At 47.8% G+C, this 18,496-nt stretch overlaps 1 protein-coding gene across 9 annotated transcripts in view; it reads left to right on the forward strand.

Annotated features, from left to right (window-relative positions):
• CUX2 (cut like homeobox 2) overlaps positions 1-18,496 on the forward strand; it is a 320,662-nt gene that overhangs the window by 44,576 nt on the left and 257,590 nt on the right. For 2 of the 9 annotated variants that reach the window (XM_019467452.2, XM_019467451.2), the window contains exon 1: positions 12,037-12,381. The exons of 2 other annotated variants lie outside the window; for them this stretch is intronic. In XM_019467452.2, coding sequence (XP_019322997.2) covers positions 12,319-12,381 — 63 coding nt within the window. In that variant the 5' untranslated portion in view covers positions 12,037-12,318. Of the gene's footprint in view, positions 1-12,036; positions 12,382-18,496 lie in introns of those variants that run through there. 5 more of the 9 variants (XM_019467446.2, XM_019467449.2, XM_019467448.2 and 2 more) reach the window with 4 other exon arrangements.

Raw genomic sequence — 18,496 nt, forward strand, 5'->3', positions numbered from 1 at the left:
TTCAAAATTTTGGCCAATCTGATGAGTGCACAATGGTATCACATTTTGGTATTAATTTGAATTTTTCCTAACTACTATCGAGGCTTAGCTTTTCAGGTATTTATTGGCCATTTGAGTGCCCTCTTCTATGAAATGCCTGTCTGGGGCTGTCACATGGAACGCTAGAAAGGAATCTCTTTAGGCAAAGCTATCTTAGGATATTTAAATCTTTGTTTCTTTTGAAGCATCAACTTGCCAAAGAAGTTGACATTCAAAACCTTAAAAAAGAGAAGCAGGGTGAAGGCTAAAGGGAGGCTGAGGCAAAGGAAATGGGATTCTTCTCAGGTTCTCTCAGTGATGCCCCTCAAGAGTCAGCATTGAATGATGGATCACGTGACCGCTCCTGTTTCAACAGGACTCCTACTTTTCACAGTTCATATCTCCATGCCACCACTCTTGAGCCAAGAAGGGAGCAGCACTCCCCTTTTACAGATGTGAAGAATGAGGTTTGGAGGTGCTAGGTGGCATGCCCAAGGCCACATGGCATCATGACTGGCTGGCTAGGGTGCAAAGCCTGCTGGGGTCCCAAAACCCAGAACCACTGGTGGAGACCACCAAGAACACTTAGGAGGTACCAGGGAACCTCACTTATAGGCCAAGGTGGGTCCTTTCAGAGCAGTTGGATGATCTAATGGGGGAGCTCATCAGATTTCCAGGAGCTTGCAGTCTTAGGTCATGCTGAGAGCAACAGCCACATGGCATCCAAGCTGGATGATTGTGGGGAGAAACTGAAGTTGGTGAAACCACAGAACTAGCTCAGGAAGGGGTGCAGGGTCTGGCCTTTCAGTGGGACAGCACTAGGTCCACTTGCTGTAGTGATAATTAGGCCCCAGTGGCTCACGATATGGGACGTGTGTTTTGTAGCCATGGGATAATCCTTGTCAGATGTTCTTGGGTGAGAGCTGCTCTCCTCCATGTGTCATCCAGGAAGTCAGGCTCCCTCCTACCCTTGAGTCTTGTATCCTCCTCCTGGGGCCAGTGGGCTAGCCCAGGCATGTTCTTTCGACAGTGAAAAGCAACGGTGCAAGAGGGCAAGTGGAAACACAACATATCTTGAGATGTAGGCTCAGAACTGGCACACCAACAATTCCACTTCATTCTGTTGGCCAAAGCATATCATGTGGCCAAACTCTAACTCCAGAGAGGTTAAGCACCTGGATCTAAGCCACACAGCCAGGCAGCCACAGATTCAGGCCTCAGACATAAGCGATGCCACGTCAGAAAGTGACTCCTTTGTCACCGGCATCATCAGGCAGCCATTTCCCAGTGACTGACTTTTAAATAAAACACGGAGCACACAATTTCCTGTACCTAAGCTCTCTTTTACATTCGTCTCTTGTCTGAGCCACCATCTGTCCCTCCACTCGGTGGTGATGCTTCAGCAGTGGGGTGAGGCCTCGCCAGCCAGGTTCCCTCCACCTTCATGCCTCTTAGCAACCTTCAACAGATGCAAGTTTTCTGACACAGGCTCCCATGATTAGCAGATGCTCTTTAATTAGCTTTATTTGCATTGCATTTGTTGCCTCCCTGAGATTATCTTAATTCCATAGTCCTCCAGGATACACATTTTGTATGTGGCCATTTGCCTCCCTGAGGATTGGGAGGAAGAGTGGGACTGTGGGGGACTTGCTAGGGAGGACTTGCCCTGTAAAACCAGACTTCAGCACCTGAGAAAATTTCCAGACTAAGGAGAGGCCAGGAGGTTAGAGCTGATGGGACAGCTCTGTAGAATTAGAGAATGGGAGGTATCCAGAGGACTCTGCCTGGATCTTAACCCACTCTTTAGCTCTGTGACCCTGGGCAAGTTACATCATCTCTGTGCCTCAGTGTCCTCATCTGTAAGATGGGAATAATAATAATGTCTACTTCATGGGGTTGTTGTGACCTTAAATGAGTTAATTCCTAGAGAGGGCTTAGAATAGCACCTGGCACATAGTGATTAAATTATAGTTAGTTATAATTATATACCTATTATATGGACCTCCTGACAGTCATCTGTTACCCACCCCTCCAGATATCACTTGTTTCCCCCAAAAGTCACTGCTGACAATGGCAGTTGGCATTTGTGGAGCACTTACTGATGCCAGGCTCTTTGCGTGTGTTATCTCATTAATTCTCACCCCAACACTAAGAGGTCCCCACTGTATAGATAGGGAAACAGGTTGGACAAGGGAGTGACTTGCTCAAGGTCACATCTCAAAAGTGGCAGAACCACGATTTGAATCAGAATTTAAACTGGGGTCCCTCTGATTCCAGCCCTGCTTCTATCACCCCTACACTATTCCTGTCTTTGGTCTGAGAGAAATGGAGACAGTAATGGACTTCACTTCCACGATGCAGTTTGCTTCTTCCAACCACCTTGTTGGAAAGCCCCCACTTTACAGTTAATGAAAGCCACTTGGAGGAGAGTGACTTGCCCAAGGGCACACATCTAGGAAGGGGAGAGCCGTGAGTTTCATCTCCATTTATTTATTTATTTTAACACTTACTCATTTTTGAGAGAGAGAGAGAGAACGTGAGTGGAAGAGGGGCAGAGAGAGGGGGAGACAGAATCCGAAGCAGGCTCCAGGCTCTGAGCTATTAGAGATCAAGCCCACGAACCACGACATCACGACCTGAGCGGAAGTCAGACGCTTGATCGACAGCCACCCCAGGCATCCCAGTTGCATCTCCATTTACTCCCAAGTCTGACTTCAGACTCATTCCACGCTGTCCGACCCTAAGATGTATAGCAGTTGATTTTGTGCCCATGATGTCATTTGCTTCTTCCAAATACCTGTTTGAGGATTCTACCCTCATTTTATAGCTGAGCATACTGAGACTTGGGAGAGAAGCCAGCAAGTGGCAGAGAAGGGATTTAAGCTCCTTCCCCTGGACCCAGTGCTCTTTTCCCTGCCTTTGGTCAGGGAAATTGTTGCCCAGGGAAGGGAATAGGAGGAGAGAAGGCAACTCTAAAGGGGTAGGGGGTGCCCCAAAGTCTACCTTTGGACTCACTCACTTATTGCCAGCCAGCCTGGTTGCTAATCAGAGCCTCTCAGGTCTCAGGGGCGCTCAGGCTTGGAGTTGGGGTTGGTGTATACACCAAGTGTCCACCAGGTGGGGCTTTTGCCAAAGGCCGGGCTCCAGGAGGCCCCAGCAGAGGCCTTGCTGCCCCACCTTGGAAGGTACCAGCAGGCACACACAACCGCGTGGATCTACGCAGTATGCTTACCCGCGTGCACACATGGGCTATGTAAACCTGTGTGTGAGCACACAGATGTGTTCCAGAGAATCTGTTTATGGCTTGTGTTTAAATGTGCACGAATGGATGTGTGCATGTATGTGTGTGTATGCATGGTGTGCAGAGAAATGTATGCAAACAATGTGAGAGCAAGTGTGTATACATGTGTGCACATATGTGCAAATATATATGTGTGTGTATGTGCACAAAAGGGAATGTGGTACATGGGTGGTAGTTTAGACCCTGGCCTGAGGTATTGAGGATCATTTTAGAATCTCTCTCCTATGCTGTTTTCAGAGGCAGGGTCTCGGACAGAAACTGAGATGACATCTCAGGGTCCCTGATGCCTGGCACATTTGCCAAAGACCCTGAAGGACCCCAAGGATTTGGAGCAGGAGAGCTCATGCAGGAGGGCTAGATTTGCTTCTTGAGTCATGGAGTGTTTGAATGTGGAGGCCAGGGGTTGGAGGGGGTGGGGACTTTGCTCCTCCAGACACTGAGGGGTCCACAGAGGTTTCTGGGGTTGAAGGGATGGGAACCCAGCCTTCAAAGGAGAGCTTCTAGAGCCTTCATCTTGGGCCCCCTGAACTCTAGAGCTGGAGACTGTGGGTGCAAGGGAGAGAGGGCTTTGGATTTTAGCCCTGACTGAGCCCCTCACCAGCTGGGAAGTGAATTCAGAAATTTAAAGTGGAGGTTCCTGTGTGGCTCAGTTGCTTGAGCATCTGGCTCTTGATTTCACCTTGGGTCATGATCTCAGGGTCGTGGGATCAAGCCCCATGTTGGGCTCTGTGCTGAGCCTGGAGCATGCTTGGGATTCTCTCCCTCCCTTTCTCTCCTCTTCCACTCCCCCCCATTTGCACACGCTCACTCTCTCTCTCTCAAACAAACAAACAAAAATTCAAAGTGAATTCAAAGCCCCACAGAAATTTAGAGGCCGCTGAGAAACAGAAGGGAAGGAAACAGAAGGGTGTTCAAGGTTAAGAACTTCAACCTTGACATCAAACAGAACAGGATTTGACCGCCAGCTCGGTTGCTTATAGGCTGGATGACCTTGGGCAAGTCACTTACCATCTCTGAGCCCCTATTTCCTCGGCTATTAAGGGGAGGAAATGGCAATACTTACCTCCAAGTGCTGTTACAAGGAGGAAATTAGATAATGGGCAGAGCGAGCCCAGCTTGTGGAAAGCAGACCATAAATGGCAGCATCACCATTATTTTCCTGTCTTGTGGGGACAAGTGGATCATCTTTTGATTTGTGGAACTCAAGAACTGAGAAATCAGAAGGTCCAAGGAGACTGAGAGAGTGGTAACTTAGGGACTGCTCCTGGGGCGACAGAGACCCCTGTTGGCTATGATTTGTCTGAATGGCATCTTCTAGAAGTACCTACATTTCCTTCCCACCTGCCCTGAACAGCGGCAGCAGGAAAACCTAAAGCTGGGGTCATTAGTAGCAAGGCTACAAAGGGTGAGTTTTCCCACTCTGCTTCCAAGCCATTGTCCTATTGAGTGAACTAGGGCAAGCTATTCAGTTCTTCTGACCCTCAGCTTCCTTATTGGCAGAATGGGCACAGTGATGATAGAGGTGAGATTTAGGGAGAATGTTAGAGAGGTCCTTGGTGCATAGTAGGCACCACTATGACAGTGATGATGACAGTGCAGCAATAGAATAGGGACAAAATGAAAATTGTAAGCATTCATATCTCCCTGTTTCTCCAAAGGAGCAAAAGAATTCTTTTTTTTTTTTTTGGTTTGGCTTCCTATTTTGCTGACTAGATGAAATGTGAGAACCTCAGATTTGAAGAAGGAGCAATGAGAGAGGGAGGAGGGTGGAAATGGAGGAAGAGAGAGAAGGCAGTGGGGAAGACAGCAAGTAAGAGTGAGCGATGAATGAGAGAAGATGGACGAGCAGTTTGAGGGGAGAGAAATTAAAAATAGAGACTGGAGTGGTTGCTTTAATGAAGGGAACTTCAGGGAAAGAAAGAAGCAAAAAGGATTGTTAAGGTGTTAAGTGCTCCGTGCCCTGCCCCTTAAGAAACCTGCAGTAACAACCTATACTCTTCATCAGGTTTTAGGGGTACAGTTTGTGGAATTTTATTTGGGCAGGTGGAGTGCTGGTGGGGGTGCTCCATTCTTCTCAGGGCACAGGAAAGACCTATGGCTATCCTTGGGAGCTCATCGTTTTGGGAGCTGATGGAGTAATCAGCGCCCCAGTGGGCATGAAGCCAAATGGGGACACTCAAGCCAGATATGTGGGACCTGGGAGAGATGGAGAGCCAAATGTGTTCCCTTAATTCCGTGGTGTTTGTCTTGGAGGTCTTAGGTCCCTGTCTTGTTTGCACACTCCACTGCTAAAATAGGATGCAGAATTGGAAGGCCGGTTCCTGCCCAAGGGCCAGCTTCTCAGGGGCTCAGCAAAGCTGTGTGCCTGAAGAAGAGCCTGTACCAGTGCAAAGCAGAGTCCTAGAAACTCTAATTAGCTAATGTTTCTAAATCTCCTGGAAGCTGCCAAGTGCCAAGTGGTGTTTCATTCCGGGGATGCTCAAAGAAAATTCAGTCCTAGTTCTGGCTATAGATACAGCTCTGAAAGGGACCCTGGGCTATTACATGAGCAGAGCTATTAGAAAGCTGAAAAAAAACAAACAAGCAAACAAACAAACAAAAAACCCAGACATGGCATAGTAAAGTGAGCTTAATAAGGATATAATTTTCAGTTAAACTGTTTTGTGCTATTGTAAAAAAAAAAAAAAAAAAGGAACATGTTTTTTTCTTTAAATCCATGGTGTGCAGGTACCTCTACCTGGGGTTGATTTTTGTGTATGGTGTGAGGTAGGGATCTAATTCTATTTTTTTTTCCCATATGGGTAGTTAGTTGGCCCAGCACCATATTGAAAATGAAGTCTGTCTTTTCCCCACTAGTTTATAATGCCAGCAACAAATGCCATATATTTGTGTAAATCCATTCTATATTTGTGTAAATCTATTTCTAGGCTTGTAATTTTTTCCCCAGAGTCTATTTGTCCTTCTGCCTCGCTGTCTTTATTATTATAGCTTTATAATTAGTCTTAATATCTGATAGGAAAAATTCCCACATCTTATTATGCTTTAAATACCCTGACTATTCTTGGCCCTTGCATCTCCATAAAAAATTTAAGATGGGATTGTCATGTTCTGTGAAAAATCTTATTGGGATTTTGATTGGAATGGTCTTAAATTTACTGATTAATTTGGACAGAAATGACATCTTCACCATATTAAATCTTCCAGCTCATGAACATGGAATATCTCTCTATTTAGTCAGATCTTCTTTCATGGACATCTCAGATGGATGTGGTATTCTGTGGTGTCAGTCAGGGTCCCAGGAGAAAATAGATTCCCCCCCACCCCAGCCAAATGAAGATGCCTGATGATCATAAAAGAAATTAAGATAATGATGTGGAATTATAAGTGGCTTCTAAACACATTTTCCAGATCTAGTGTCTGTTAACTATATGATACCGAGTATCTTTTAACTTTTTCCGAAGTATCACACTTTTAGCAGAGGTGGGATTATTGCATAATATTCTGTAACCTGCTTCTGTTCACTTTACCTCATATCCTAGACATCACTTCACTTCAACACATATAAATAACATTTACGTTTCTTAATAACCGAATAGTGTTCTGTGGCAGGTTAGGGTCCCAGAAGGTACACTCAGCTGGGATTTTTAAATGAGACTATTTACACAGCCATGGGCAGGAGAATGTTGAGGCACCCAGATGCTAACAGGTGGGGAAGCCATTTCCACCTCTGATCTGAAGGGGAGTGAGAAGGGAGAGAGCCCAGTGAGAACAGAAAGACAACTTGACCAGGACTATGGCTGTAAAAGGACATAACCACTGTCACAACTGCAGTCAAGTAGGGAGAACTGGAAAATAAATCCCCAATCTTTCTCTCCTCCCACCTTCTTATTGCCAAGCAGGGCCTTCCATTGGCCAAATCCAACTGGAAACCAGAGAGCAAGGGAGCCTGGGAGATGTAGTCCATGGAGGTCAGCTTCCTGGGGCATTGAGGGATGGGAGTGAATGGGGAAGGGGGGCAAACATGACAGTAATCAGCACATTATGAATATACTATCATTTGTTTAACTTGTCCCTGACATTGGAGAGGAGTTAGGCAAAGGGAGCCTGTCCTTCTTGTGCTGTTCCTCTCCAGTTTGATTGATCAATCAGAGTTGGCACACGGTTAAGGCTGCAGCTCTTGCTTTCTGGGCATCTGCCTTTCCACCCCTTTTTCTCCCATAAGAGACAGGGTAGGCTCAAGAGCCTCGGACCTGATGTGAGTGAACCTAGGTATCAGTCCTGGTTCTGCCCCTTCACAACCGTTTGACCATTTCTCTCTCAGGGCCTTAGTCTTTTCACCTGCAATTTGGGAATGCAGATCCCTGCCCCATCCACTGTGAGGCAGATTACAATGATAGCCACTTGATAATTGCACATTTACATAGTGCTTCACATAGATTAAACTCATTTAATCATCATCATTTTGTACAATTATTAGCACCATTGTCCACCTGAGCAAAATGAGGCACAAAAAGGTAAAATAACTTGGTCAAGGCCACAGAGCTTATAAGTGGCAGAGCTGGAATTCATATCCAGACAGTCTTGCTCCAGAGTCTTGCTCCTAACAATATATTGTGCTGAAGATTTATTTATAAAGCATCCAACAACCAGTAGGTGCTTCATAATGGTAGTGGTTGACAGCATTGTGTCAGGAGTTTTGCACACAAGGAATTGGTGGCTTGGTCCTTACAGTCAGTCACTTCAGTCTCTGGATCTGGGACCTAACTATGAGCCTGCCTCCAGGAGTACACCCAGGGTCAGCCAGACACTCCCATATCCCTTACTCCTCTGCAAGGGCTGTCTAATGCTTCCAGATGAATTTGGAGTCTCCAGTTGTCTTTCTCCCTGCCTGGCAGCTGCGGTGGGCAGTGCAGAGCTACCGAAGGACATTTTCTTTTGTTTCAGCTTTGATGCTGGGGATTTCGCATATCATTATGTTCATGGCTAAGGACCTGCCATTATCTTCCCTGGGATTCTTACACAGTTTATGAATTTCCTAAAGGATCCGTCTCTCTGTCTGCTTCTGCTTTCAAGATAGTCTATCCCAAGCCACGCTCTGCTTCCTCTGGGGTGGAGAGAGGGTATCTTCTTTTCCATTGTAATTTTTTAAATACTCATCTTGATGTATATAGATCTTTGAGAATCAGGAATCAGCCAGGAACCTGTTTAAGTTTTTTATATTTGTGTGTGTCTGTGTGTGTGTGTTTATGTGTGTTTGAGGCAGAGAAAGTGTGTGCTAAGAATATGAAAAACAGCTTTTCACAAAAATATTTAATATTTTAGTCCTTTAGTTTTCAAATCCAAGGCTGATTGCTGAAAGAGTGTTTCCTGGTTTACCATCTTTCGTTAAGGATCACCTATAATAATATAATTTCCCCAGCTAACTGTTTAGGGGGGTAAACACTTAACTGCTTAATTCATTATTGCTGAGCTTGAGACGGTAACAGATGCCTTTGGAATATAAGCCCGCACAATCTAATAAGGCACAGGCTCACAATGCGCTTGGAATATGGTGGGGAGAGACGGCTGAAATTTATTTTGTGAATAAAGCAATAAGCCACTAAGCAAAGCTAATATGTTTCGGCCCAGGCAGAAAGACACGATCATTCAGTATTTATGTAGCAACCCATTCCTCAGTGGGACTGCAAGTTTCTACCATTAAAATTGTCGGAATTCTTCAGAGACCCACTGCATTAAGTCATTTAAAAATATCACAGACTTAAAACAATCTGAATTATTGGATTTTCTTGCTGCTCTTCAGTAAGCATGTTTGCTGTGGCAATTTCCTGCTCGGTCAAAGGTGCAGCCTATGTCAGTCAGGAAAGTAGAAAAGTTCCATGCAGAATTTGTATTCTGAAGCCCAGTAGTCTATAACAGCTGCAACAAAGTCAGACATAAATTTATTTTTCTTTCTTTTAACTTTTTCTTTTGACATAATTTCAAATTCCCAGAAAGGTTGCAAGGAAAGTAGGAAGAATTTCTGTGTACACTTCATCTAGAATCCTCAAATGTTACATTTGGTAACATTTGCTATATCATTCACTCTAGATAGATAGATATAAACAAATATATGCATGTTATTTTTGCCTGAACCTTTTGAGAATTAGTTGGAGACATGATGTCTGTTCCTTTACCCCTAAATACTTCATGTTGTTCTCTAAAAACAAGGCTATTTTGTTATATAGCCACACACCAGGAAATCAACCAGGAAATTAACATTGATACAATCCCATTATCTAATCTGTTGACTTTATTCTAAGTTTGCCATGGGCTCTAATTAATGCACTGTATAGTAAAAGAAAATCCCAGATCATATGTTTTAATCACTTGTGGAGCCTCTTTTGCTTCTTTAATCTGGAATAGCTCCTTAGTCTTTCTGTGTGTTTCATGTGACATTGACATTTTTAAAAAGAACAGTCTATTTTGTAGAATTCTTCCTCCATTTGGGTTTGTCTAATATTTCTTCATAATTAGATTCAGATTATACACTTTTGGCAGGAATATCACAGAAGCAATGTTGTGTCCTTCTCGGTACATCATATCAGGAGGTACACAATGTCAATTTATTCCATGACTGCAAAGTCAGACATAAATTTAAAATAGTCTTTCATCAAAACCTTGGTTTGTTAAAAATTGCTTTGAAGGGTTTCACACTCACTCCAGATTCTCTATTACAGGTCTTTAAAAAACAGACTCAAAGACAAGGAAGCTGAAAGCTTTACAGATGCTCAGGAGAAACTGTAGCCATTAAAAAAAATTGCAATGTGATAGTTATGAAATTTCCCTAAATTCATTTTGCAGAATGAGAGCTGTAATTTAAACGTGAAGTTATCGAGAGCTGAGATAAACCACACATCACGTGCAATTTAATCTGGCAAGGAAACAGGCCACTCGGAATTGCTAACTAGGCCTAATTCATTACATCTTGGTGAATGCTGTACTTTTGGTCTTACGAGTCTTTCAAATTGCGCATTAATATATTTACCCAGGCCTCATGGAAAATGTATGGGGATGGTAACAGAAATAGTGTATCCTTGTTTAAATCACATTACATTTTTTAAACAGCTCAAGTGATTGCTCAGAAAGATCACACCTTCTTCTGAAGCATTTATGAAACAATTATTTACATTACATTAAAAACTTTAATTGCCTTGAAGCACGTGCTCCGAGATACAAATATTGGAAAATCATCAAAAATATCCATCACAATTCTCTCTCCTTTACAACTCTTCTAAACTTTATCTTTTTTACAACCTTCTGTATTGATCTATTGTCCCAGACCAAGAGTGATGTCAGAAGTCCGAGCTGGGTCATAAAAAGAGAATATAATTTCCATTTGCTGTCTATAAAAGCATATCTTTGACCAGAGAAAAAGGAGGAAATGCCCTTTTGTGGGAGAGGGGGAGGGTGGGGTGGGATTTGTCAGGGGATATGCCAGAGAAGGAGAGTGACCCCAAGGTCAGGAGCAGGAGGTGGGGTAAGTAGGTTGGTGATGGAGGGGTTTAGGGGGTCTGAGATCCTCCTAGGTGTGGGATGTTGGGAGGGGACTGGGAACCTCTAGCTTGCACAGAGGCAAAATGAAGGAAAAATGTAAAGGAAGAAACTTAGTCACCCCTATTGTCCAGGGTCAGAAATTGCAAAATATGGGAACCTCCCTCTAGCTAGGCTTAAGGCCATCTCCCAGAAGACCATCATAATAAAGGAGCCTCATACTGCAAAGGACCTGGGGTCCCCAGCTAGAAGGGCCCTGAATAATAATGATAATAACACTAGCAGAAACATCTGTAGTCGCTGAGAATCCAAAGCCCCCACAGCAGGGCTAGGGCTCCCTCAACAGATCATAACAACAAATGCTAACCCATTCAACACAAAAGCCAACCCACTGCGGAGGGAAACGCGCTCCAGATATTTGGCTAAGAATCTCCTCCAAACAGTGAAACGGCCTCCCATTCTAAAGTTGTGAGGAGCCCTTATAATTAGACCCCCAAATAATAAGTTGTAAGAATTCCTGAAGCCCTCCCCCACCCCCTCGCCCTGCAGACTCCTGAGCTCTGGCTAAGGCGCCGCCCCCCCCAATAATAATCATAACAATAATGGCTTGAAAACTGCGCGCGGCAGTGGTGATGTTTCCCACGACTCAGTGGCGCCCCCGGGCGGCTCCCACCCGTCGGCAGGCAGGCTCCCACATGCCCGTCCGCCAGCGAGTCTTCTCGGCCCTACCTGCGGGCTGCTATCCTCCGATCCGAAGCTTAGCAGGCGGAGGAGCGGTGGCAGCCCGAGGCACGTGTTGTGTGTCCTCTGATTGCAAAAGAAAAAAAAATGCATCGCAAACTATTAACTTTTTTTTTAAGTATGCAGTGTAGGGAGTGGGGGGTAGACAGGTGCGAAGCAGGGGGGTGTAGGCGCTCCTCTCGCCGGCCTCCCGCAGCACACCCCTCCCAAACTTCCCTTTGCATTGATCAGCACGTTACGTCAGTATTGATAAGTTTGCAAAAAGCCAAAGTCAAGTGCAATCGCGCGGCACACCGACCCCGGACTTGGGGGGGAGATGCAGCGAGCGCTCCGCGGGCCCGGGAGCCGGCTGCAGGCAGGGCAGCGGCGGCGCCGTCGCCTCTCGAAGAGGCTGCCTCCCCCCCACCCTCCCCTCCCGCCCCATCCCCGGCCGCCTCCCCCGGGCGGGTGCCGAGCTCCCCGCCCGGCGCGCTCCGCCCGCGCCCTCCGGGGGTCGGGGGGGCGCACGGCTCCCGGGCCCGGCGGCGGCGGCGGCGGCGGCGCGGCGGCGCCGAGGGGCAGCGGGTGGCAGGAGGCCGGGGGACGCCCAAGGGGCCCCGGGCGGCGGCGCTCAGGGCCCGAGCGGCCAGCGGCGGCCCCGGGGCTGGGGGGAGTCCAGCCCGGATATTGAGTGCAGCCATTGAGAAAAGCCAAACTCTTGTGTGTGTGCGTCTCGAATAGCCCCCAAGATGGCCGCCAATGTGGGATCGATGTTTCAATATTGGAAGCGATTTGATCTACGGCGACTCCAGGTTAGTGCGGGCAGTGCCGGCCGCGCGGCCGTGGGGAGCCCTGGGGCGCGCCCTGAGCGCATTGGGGAGGTCCCCGGGAGGGTGGGCGGGCGCCCCGGGGCGCCGGGCGGCGGCTGCTGGGGCTCGCTGGGGCTCGGCTGCCCGCTGCCCATCGATAGGTATTAGGAATTGATCTCGCCGCTGCTCTTTGTTCGGTTCAATCATCGATTAGCCGCCGCGACCATGGAGAAGCGCTAGTGAGCCCTCGGCCCAGGGAGCGAGCCGGCGGGAGAACGGCCGAGCGAGGCTCGGGGAAGGCAGAGGCTGCGGTCCCGGGCAGGGGGCTGCCGGCGGGACCCCCGGCAGCCCCCCTTGCTCTGCACTTTGCGCGCCTCCCAACTTCGCGGCGCCCGGGGAGGCCGCGGAGCGCGCCGCGTGCCGGTCCGCGCCCGGCTGGGGCTTGGGCGAGGGAGGGAGGGAGCTGGCGGGCAGGGAGGTGGAGGAGGAGGAGGAGAAGGAGAAGAGAGGAGGAGGCTGCTGGGGTTGGCGTGGAGGCGGCTCCGCGCCCCGCCGGCCGCCGGCACCTCCGCCGCCGCCGCCTGCTTGGCTGCGCAGCCCGGACGCGCCGCCACCCAGGGGCCGCCGCTGCTGCCGCCGCAGCCACCATCGCCGGACTGGCCGCCTGCGCCGGCAGATCTCTCCTCGGTCGGGCCGGGTTCTTGGGGTTCGTCTTTGCTTCTTGCTTTTTCCCCCCTTCCACCTTCTTTCCAAGTCTAAATGGGGACGGGCGGTGGAGATGGGCCCGGGGCGCGCGCAAGTTTGCGCTGCAGCCTCGGGGGCCGTGGAGAGCCGGGAGCTGCGCAGAGCAGGTGACTCCCGGCTCTCGGGCCCATGGGAACTTTTAAATGGGAGATTCCCTCACTGTCTTCTGCCTTCTGCTTTCCCTCCCGCCACTCCCCCCTTTTCTTTTTTTCTCTCTTTTCTCTCTCTTTCCCCAGGGCTACTCCCTCCCAAACACCGGCACTTTATCCTTACTCCACCTTTCTCTGGGAGGCTGTATGTCTCCCCCAGATTTGGGGGTGTTCTCCGCTGATACCCTAGGAGGTGGAGTGGAGGTGGAATCTCAGAGAACACCCGCTGGAGGTACAGCTCTAGCCTCCGTTCTTTCTGGGGTGCCCCAGGACGCTCCTGTCAAATCCCCCCAAACCCCGGAGTCTTGCAAAGTCTCGGCAGGCAGTGGCAACAAGGGGCGGGGAAGTGTTGCTGAGAACCAGGCGATTAGAACATCTTGCCTTGGCCTTGACATTCGCCTTAGAAGTGAGAGCATCAATCTGGAGATCAAAAGGGACCCCACTTTTTTCTTTTTTGAAAATCTGCCTGCAGATCTCCTTAAGTTTCTTCTGATAAGTCGTTCCTATACTCCCCTCCTCCTGGCTGGCCTCTTCCCAGCCCCCTCCTTCCTAACTCCCTACTCCCCACTCGCCCCCTCCCCCAGCCATTGAGCTGGAGAGAAAATCGGGGCACTCAAGCATGCAGTTAATAACTGCGAGTGCCTTGCAATTCCAGGTCCTCACTCGAGTTGGGGCTACAGTTTGGTGGCCAGCTGAGGCGGGCCAGGCTGTGAGCTCTGCTTGCTGGTTTAAATGATGCTAAAGTGGCCTTTCTGGAAGAGTGGGGGTGTGTGTGTGTGGGAGAGAGGAAGGGAGGGAAAGGGAGGGGGAGAGAGAGGGAAATAGAGAAGAGAGAGAGAGGGAGAGAGGGAGTTGGGCAGCCACATTGGGCTTGGCACGAAGGCCAATGGTAATCGTATTCCCTGCTAATGTTTGTAAATGAGACCGGGGCACGGCTGGGGGACAGCGTCTTTATTTATGATTGATGTTCTGTAACATAAGGAATGACAAGAACGTGGCAGACAAGAGGAGAGGAACCAGAAGGGCTGGCGAAAGCCCTTTGCAGGGTCCTATTGTTATTCTGGGCTGGAGAAAATTTCCGCGTCGAGATTTACAGCGCTGGTATTTGCTCCCGGTTGGCCAGAATGTCAGTTAACACAATTTTCATTAGATAACTCGTTTTCAATCCAGGGAGCTGGAACTGCAGTAGGGAGGGGTGGGTAGAGCTGGGGCTGGGTGCTGAGGGGTGGGTGCGGCTCCCAAGGGGCTGATTTCTGAGCTGGGGGAGGGGGTTTGAACCTCCCTTCCTTCTCCAGCTCTGGGGTCTAACATGGAGCTGTTGAGGTCACCCAAATCTTGACTCCATTTGGACTCCCATTGATCTAGGAACCCTTTGTTAGGGTGTTAGAAGATACTGAGGTGGCTGAGGTGGAAAAGCAAATTTGAACTGGAAACGATGAAGGTGGGAGATAGAGTCTTGTTCAGGTAAAGGGGAAATGGGGCCAACACCCCTACCCCCACCCCTGTGGGGGTGGGGGTGTTTATTAAGAAAATGGCTGGTGTGTCTGGCACAAAAGGAGAAGGCTCTCAGGGAAGGGGGTAAGCTCATTTACATGGATATTAAGTGTGGGGGGGTGTCCCTGAGGGAGTTTGAAAGGCTGCACACTTCTAGAGAGCAGAGAAATAAACGAGGCAAGCTGAGCCGCATGCAAACATTGAGACCCTCACATCTGCCACGGTCATCATGAAGTGTTCAGTGGCTCCCCGGCCCAACAGGCCTGCAGCTTCCCCCCATATTCTCACTGATGGCATTTTTGTTGGAAACGGATTATGAGCCTAAGCACTTTTGCCTGGGATCATCTCTTGTGCATAATGCTAATGACTCCTACGCCACACTTTTATTTTCATTTTTTTCCCTTCCTCCTTTCCTCTTATAGGGGAGATAACCAGAAAGGAAAACTTCTGCTGGCTTGCTCTGAGATCCGGGTGGGAGAGGCGGGCCCCCACCCCAGGGCCTGTGCAGGCCGAGAGCTTTGAGCCCACTCATCACGCGGCCCAGCTGCCTGTGAGTGTGAGGAGGTGTGCGGCTTCAATTCTCGGTTGTTCAGGTTGAGTGGTTTCTCGAAGCCTGGTTGCTGAGCATTAAAGTGGCCGAGGCAGCAAAGGTGTCCTGTGTTCCCAGGCCAGACCATGCTGACGCCACCCCGATCCCGGCAAGAGAGGTGACCTTGTACCGACCCAGCATACAGCCCTCCAGAAGTATATATTTTTTCAAATATGGAAGCAGTCCAGTTATTCCTTATAGCGCTGTCTCTGAACACAGCAGTGCCGTTTCCCTAGGAGGGAAGTCAGTCAGCAAGTCTTAAGGACTTGTGACTGATGGCAAAGATGTTCTGACGTGTGGTACCCTATTCCAGGACCCCCGAAACTGCTTCCCCCTTTCCTTTCTCCCTTTTTTTTCCCTCTGCTGCTAGCAGTCCAGGAAACGAGAAGAAATAAAATTCTATCCCAAAGATAATGCTGGACATATTTCATTTGGTTATAAGATTGCTTTATGATGAACATTACTAATGCAGTATTTTTTTATGGCTTTTCTGTGTATAATCATTGTAACTGGATTCATACCTTTATGATTTTCTGCTTTACTTTGCCACTTTTTTTATGATGCTCCAGGTCCAGTCTCCCATGCTATCTTTTAATTTTTTTTTTCCTTTAATAGTGCTAATCAAGCTAACCAAGAGTTAAGGGTGTCCAGTTGAAATGAGGGTGCCAATCCAAATTCACATCTGTGTTTTTTGGAGGAAAGAGGTTGGCTAGAGAGACCACATAGTACAAGTTTCAGAGGAAGAGGTAAATTCTGCTTAGGGTTTGAGCATTCAGGGAGGAAGATTGACAGGGCAAGCGAGAGGCTGGACTTTTTTAAGGAGTTTGGAGAAACTTTTGGGAAGATGTGCATGGGAGATGGGGCTTGATGGAATGTTTTTGCCTGCTTAAAGTTTAGTAAAGAGCGTGGATGTGATTAAAATATTATAACCTTATGATATTCTGAAGTGCATAAATTTTACATATCAGCCACAGAGAGTTTAGACATCCATTAGAGTCTCTGACAGCTTGACTTATCTAAATGTGCTATCATTTAACAATGTGTCAAAATTCCTCTTTCTATAGATGACAGCAGTAAATAAGCTATCAGCCCTGTTGGCGGAATCCTAACTTTGGAAACTTCGTTGTAATAGAATTGCTGCTGGGGTGGGGAGCATGAGCAGACCAGGCTTGCCATAGCCCGGGGCCATAAGATGGGTTGGCATTAGGCAAGGGCTGTGGGTGGGTTGGAGGGGGGAGGACAAGGAGAAGTGGGGGGAGCACAGGGGGTGAGGGAAGATTTCTAATAGTAGTTCTGTAAGACCAAACAATTGGACAGCCCCCTGGACCCTTACAAAATCCAACCAGTGGGTGACCCCATTCCATCTGCCTCTCCCATTCGTTGGAACCCACACCCCATGGGCCTTTTTTTGCAGAAGGAGCTAGAAACAGGTGTTAGAGAATTTATTTAAAGAACCTAGCAGTCTTTTCTGGGCATCCCCAAATTCTGAATTCTCAACTAGACAGAAATTGCTTCCCAAAGATGAGTTCTCTCTTTGCTAAAAGAAAAACAAGCAATGTCTCATCTCTGACCACCTTTGCTGTTTGAGGTCTTGAGGGTTTTTTTTTTTTTTTTTTTATAAAAAAAACCTGGATTCACTGTAGAAAATTGAGAAACCACAGACAAGCCTAAAAAAACAAATAAGCATCTGAGTAGGTTATTTCAGATGAACATGATGCTACTTTGACCAGAGGGAATAGCTTTTGTAGTGGTGATGGTGGTTTTTCTTGTATTCCTTCTCTCTCCCTCCTTCCCTTCTCTTCCTTCTCTTCTTCTTTCTCCTCCTCTCTCCCATTAAAAAGAGGATTCTGTCTTTGAACTTGACATTTTGTCATGGTACTCTTTCTTCCAGCGGATGGGATTTTAAACACGAGCACCTTAGCTGGTGCTAAATTGGGTCCTGGATGTTGGTGGACATGGCTGTCCAAAAACTGTGGCTTTCTCTGCTGGTTCCTGAAAGGCTGAATTTCTGGTGGCTTCCAGTTATCTAATTCAGAGGCCCAGCCTGGCAGAGGTTGAGTGTGGGAAGGGGACTCAGGTGATGGCTTGCCTTTGTTCCTGGTCTTGGAATTCAGGGTCCAGTCTCCTGTTTGATTTTTCTCTCTGGGGTGTGCTCTTTATTTGTGACAGTGGTTTATATTGTAGTTGTCAGGGAAGGTGGAGGTAGTTGGCAGAGGGGAAGGGCCCAAGAGCTCTTATCTGTATAGCCTCTGGCACTCATGGATGAATCACCCAACATCCCAAGTCTCCTGTTTCTTAATCCATCTCACAGGTCAGTTGTGCCCATCTGGTCTGCTGTACCAGGTCGTTGTAAAAGGTGAAGGGAGCTGACATACTTTGCATGACAGTTAAATGTATTGTCTTTTAATGACCTTGGGGCCCACTGTGCAGGTGATGGGGGACTTTTGGCCTTTTAAGCAGTTTTTGAGACAAGCAATTATGTGCAGGACAGAGTTCTTGGTTTCTAAGCCTTGATGAGCCATTCACAGAAATGACTTGTAGTGTTTTGCAGGATGTGGACAATATTCCCATTATACGTAGATTAAAATCCCAAGTCCTTTCCCCTGAGTGCAAGGCTCCTCACGATCTGCACACACCCGACCCCCCCCCCCCCCACCTTATCTCTCTGGCTTCATCTCCAGCCTCTCTCCCCTTTCTCACTCTGCTCCAGTCACAAGGGCCTTTGCACTTGCAGTTCCCTCCACCTAATACTCTTTTCCTCCAGATCCTCCTATCCTCTTCCAGATACTCCTGTGTCTAGCTCCTGCATTTCATTCAGTCTCAGCCCAAATATCAAGACCACTCAGCCTAAAGAAGGCTGAAGAAGCTTCTACAATCTCTTTTATCCTTTAATATGCAGATGTGCTTCTGTGTCTCTAAAGGAGGTGTTTCCCCTGAGGTTTTTGACCTCATAACCTTCTCAGGGTGTGGCATCTTTATACATTCCAGGAAATCATCTAGGTCTGCCATCAGAGGTGGCAAACTTTTTCTGCGCAAAGTCAGGTAATAATATACTTTAGGCTTTGTGGGCTGTATGGTCTCTGTTGTAAGTACTCCATTCTGCCATTGTAGCATGAAAATAGCTGTAGACAGTGAGAATGGA

Source organism: Panthera pardus, unplaced genomic scaffold, assembly GCF_024362965.1.
Source record: "Panthera pardus isolate Hobbes unplaced genomic scaffold, ASM2436296v1 HiC_scaffold_15, whole genome shotgun sequence".
In the NCBI taxonomy this organism is placed as follows: Eukaryota; Metazoa; Chordata; class Mammalia; order Carnivora; family Felidae; genus Panthera; species Panthera pardus.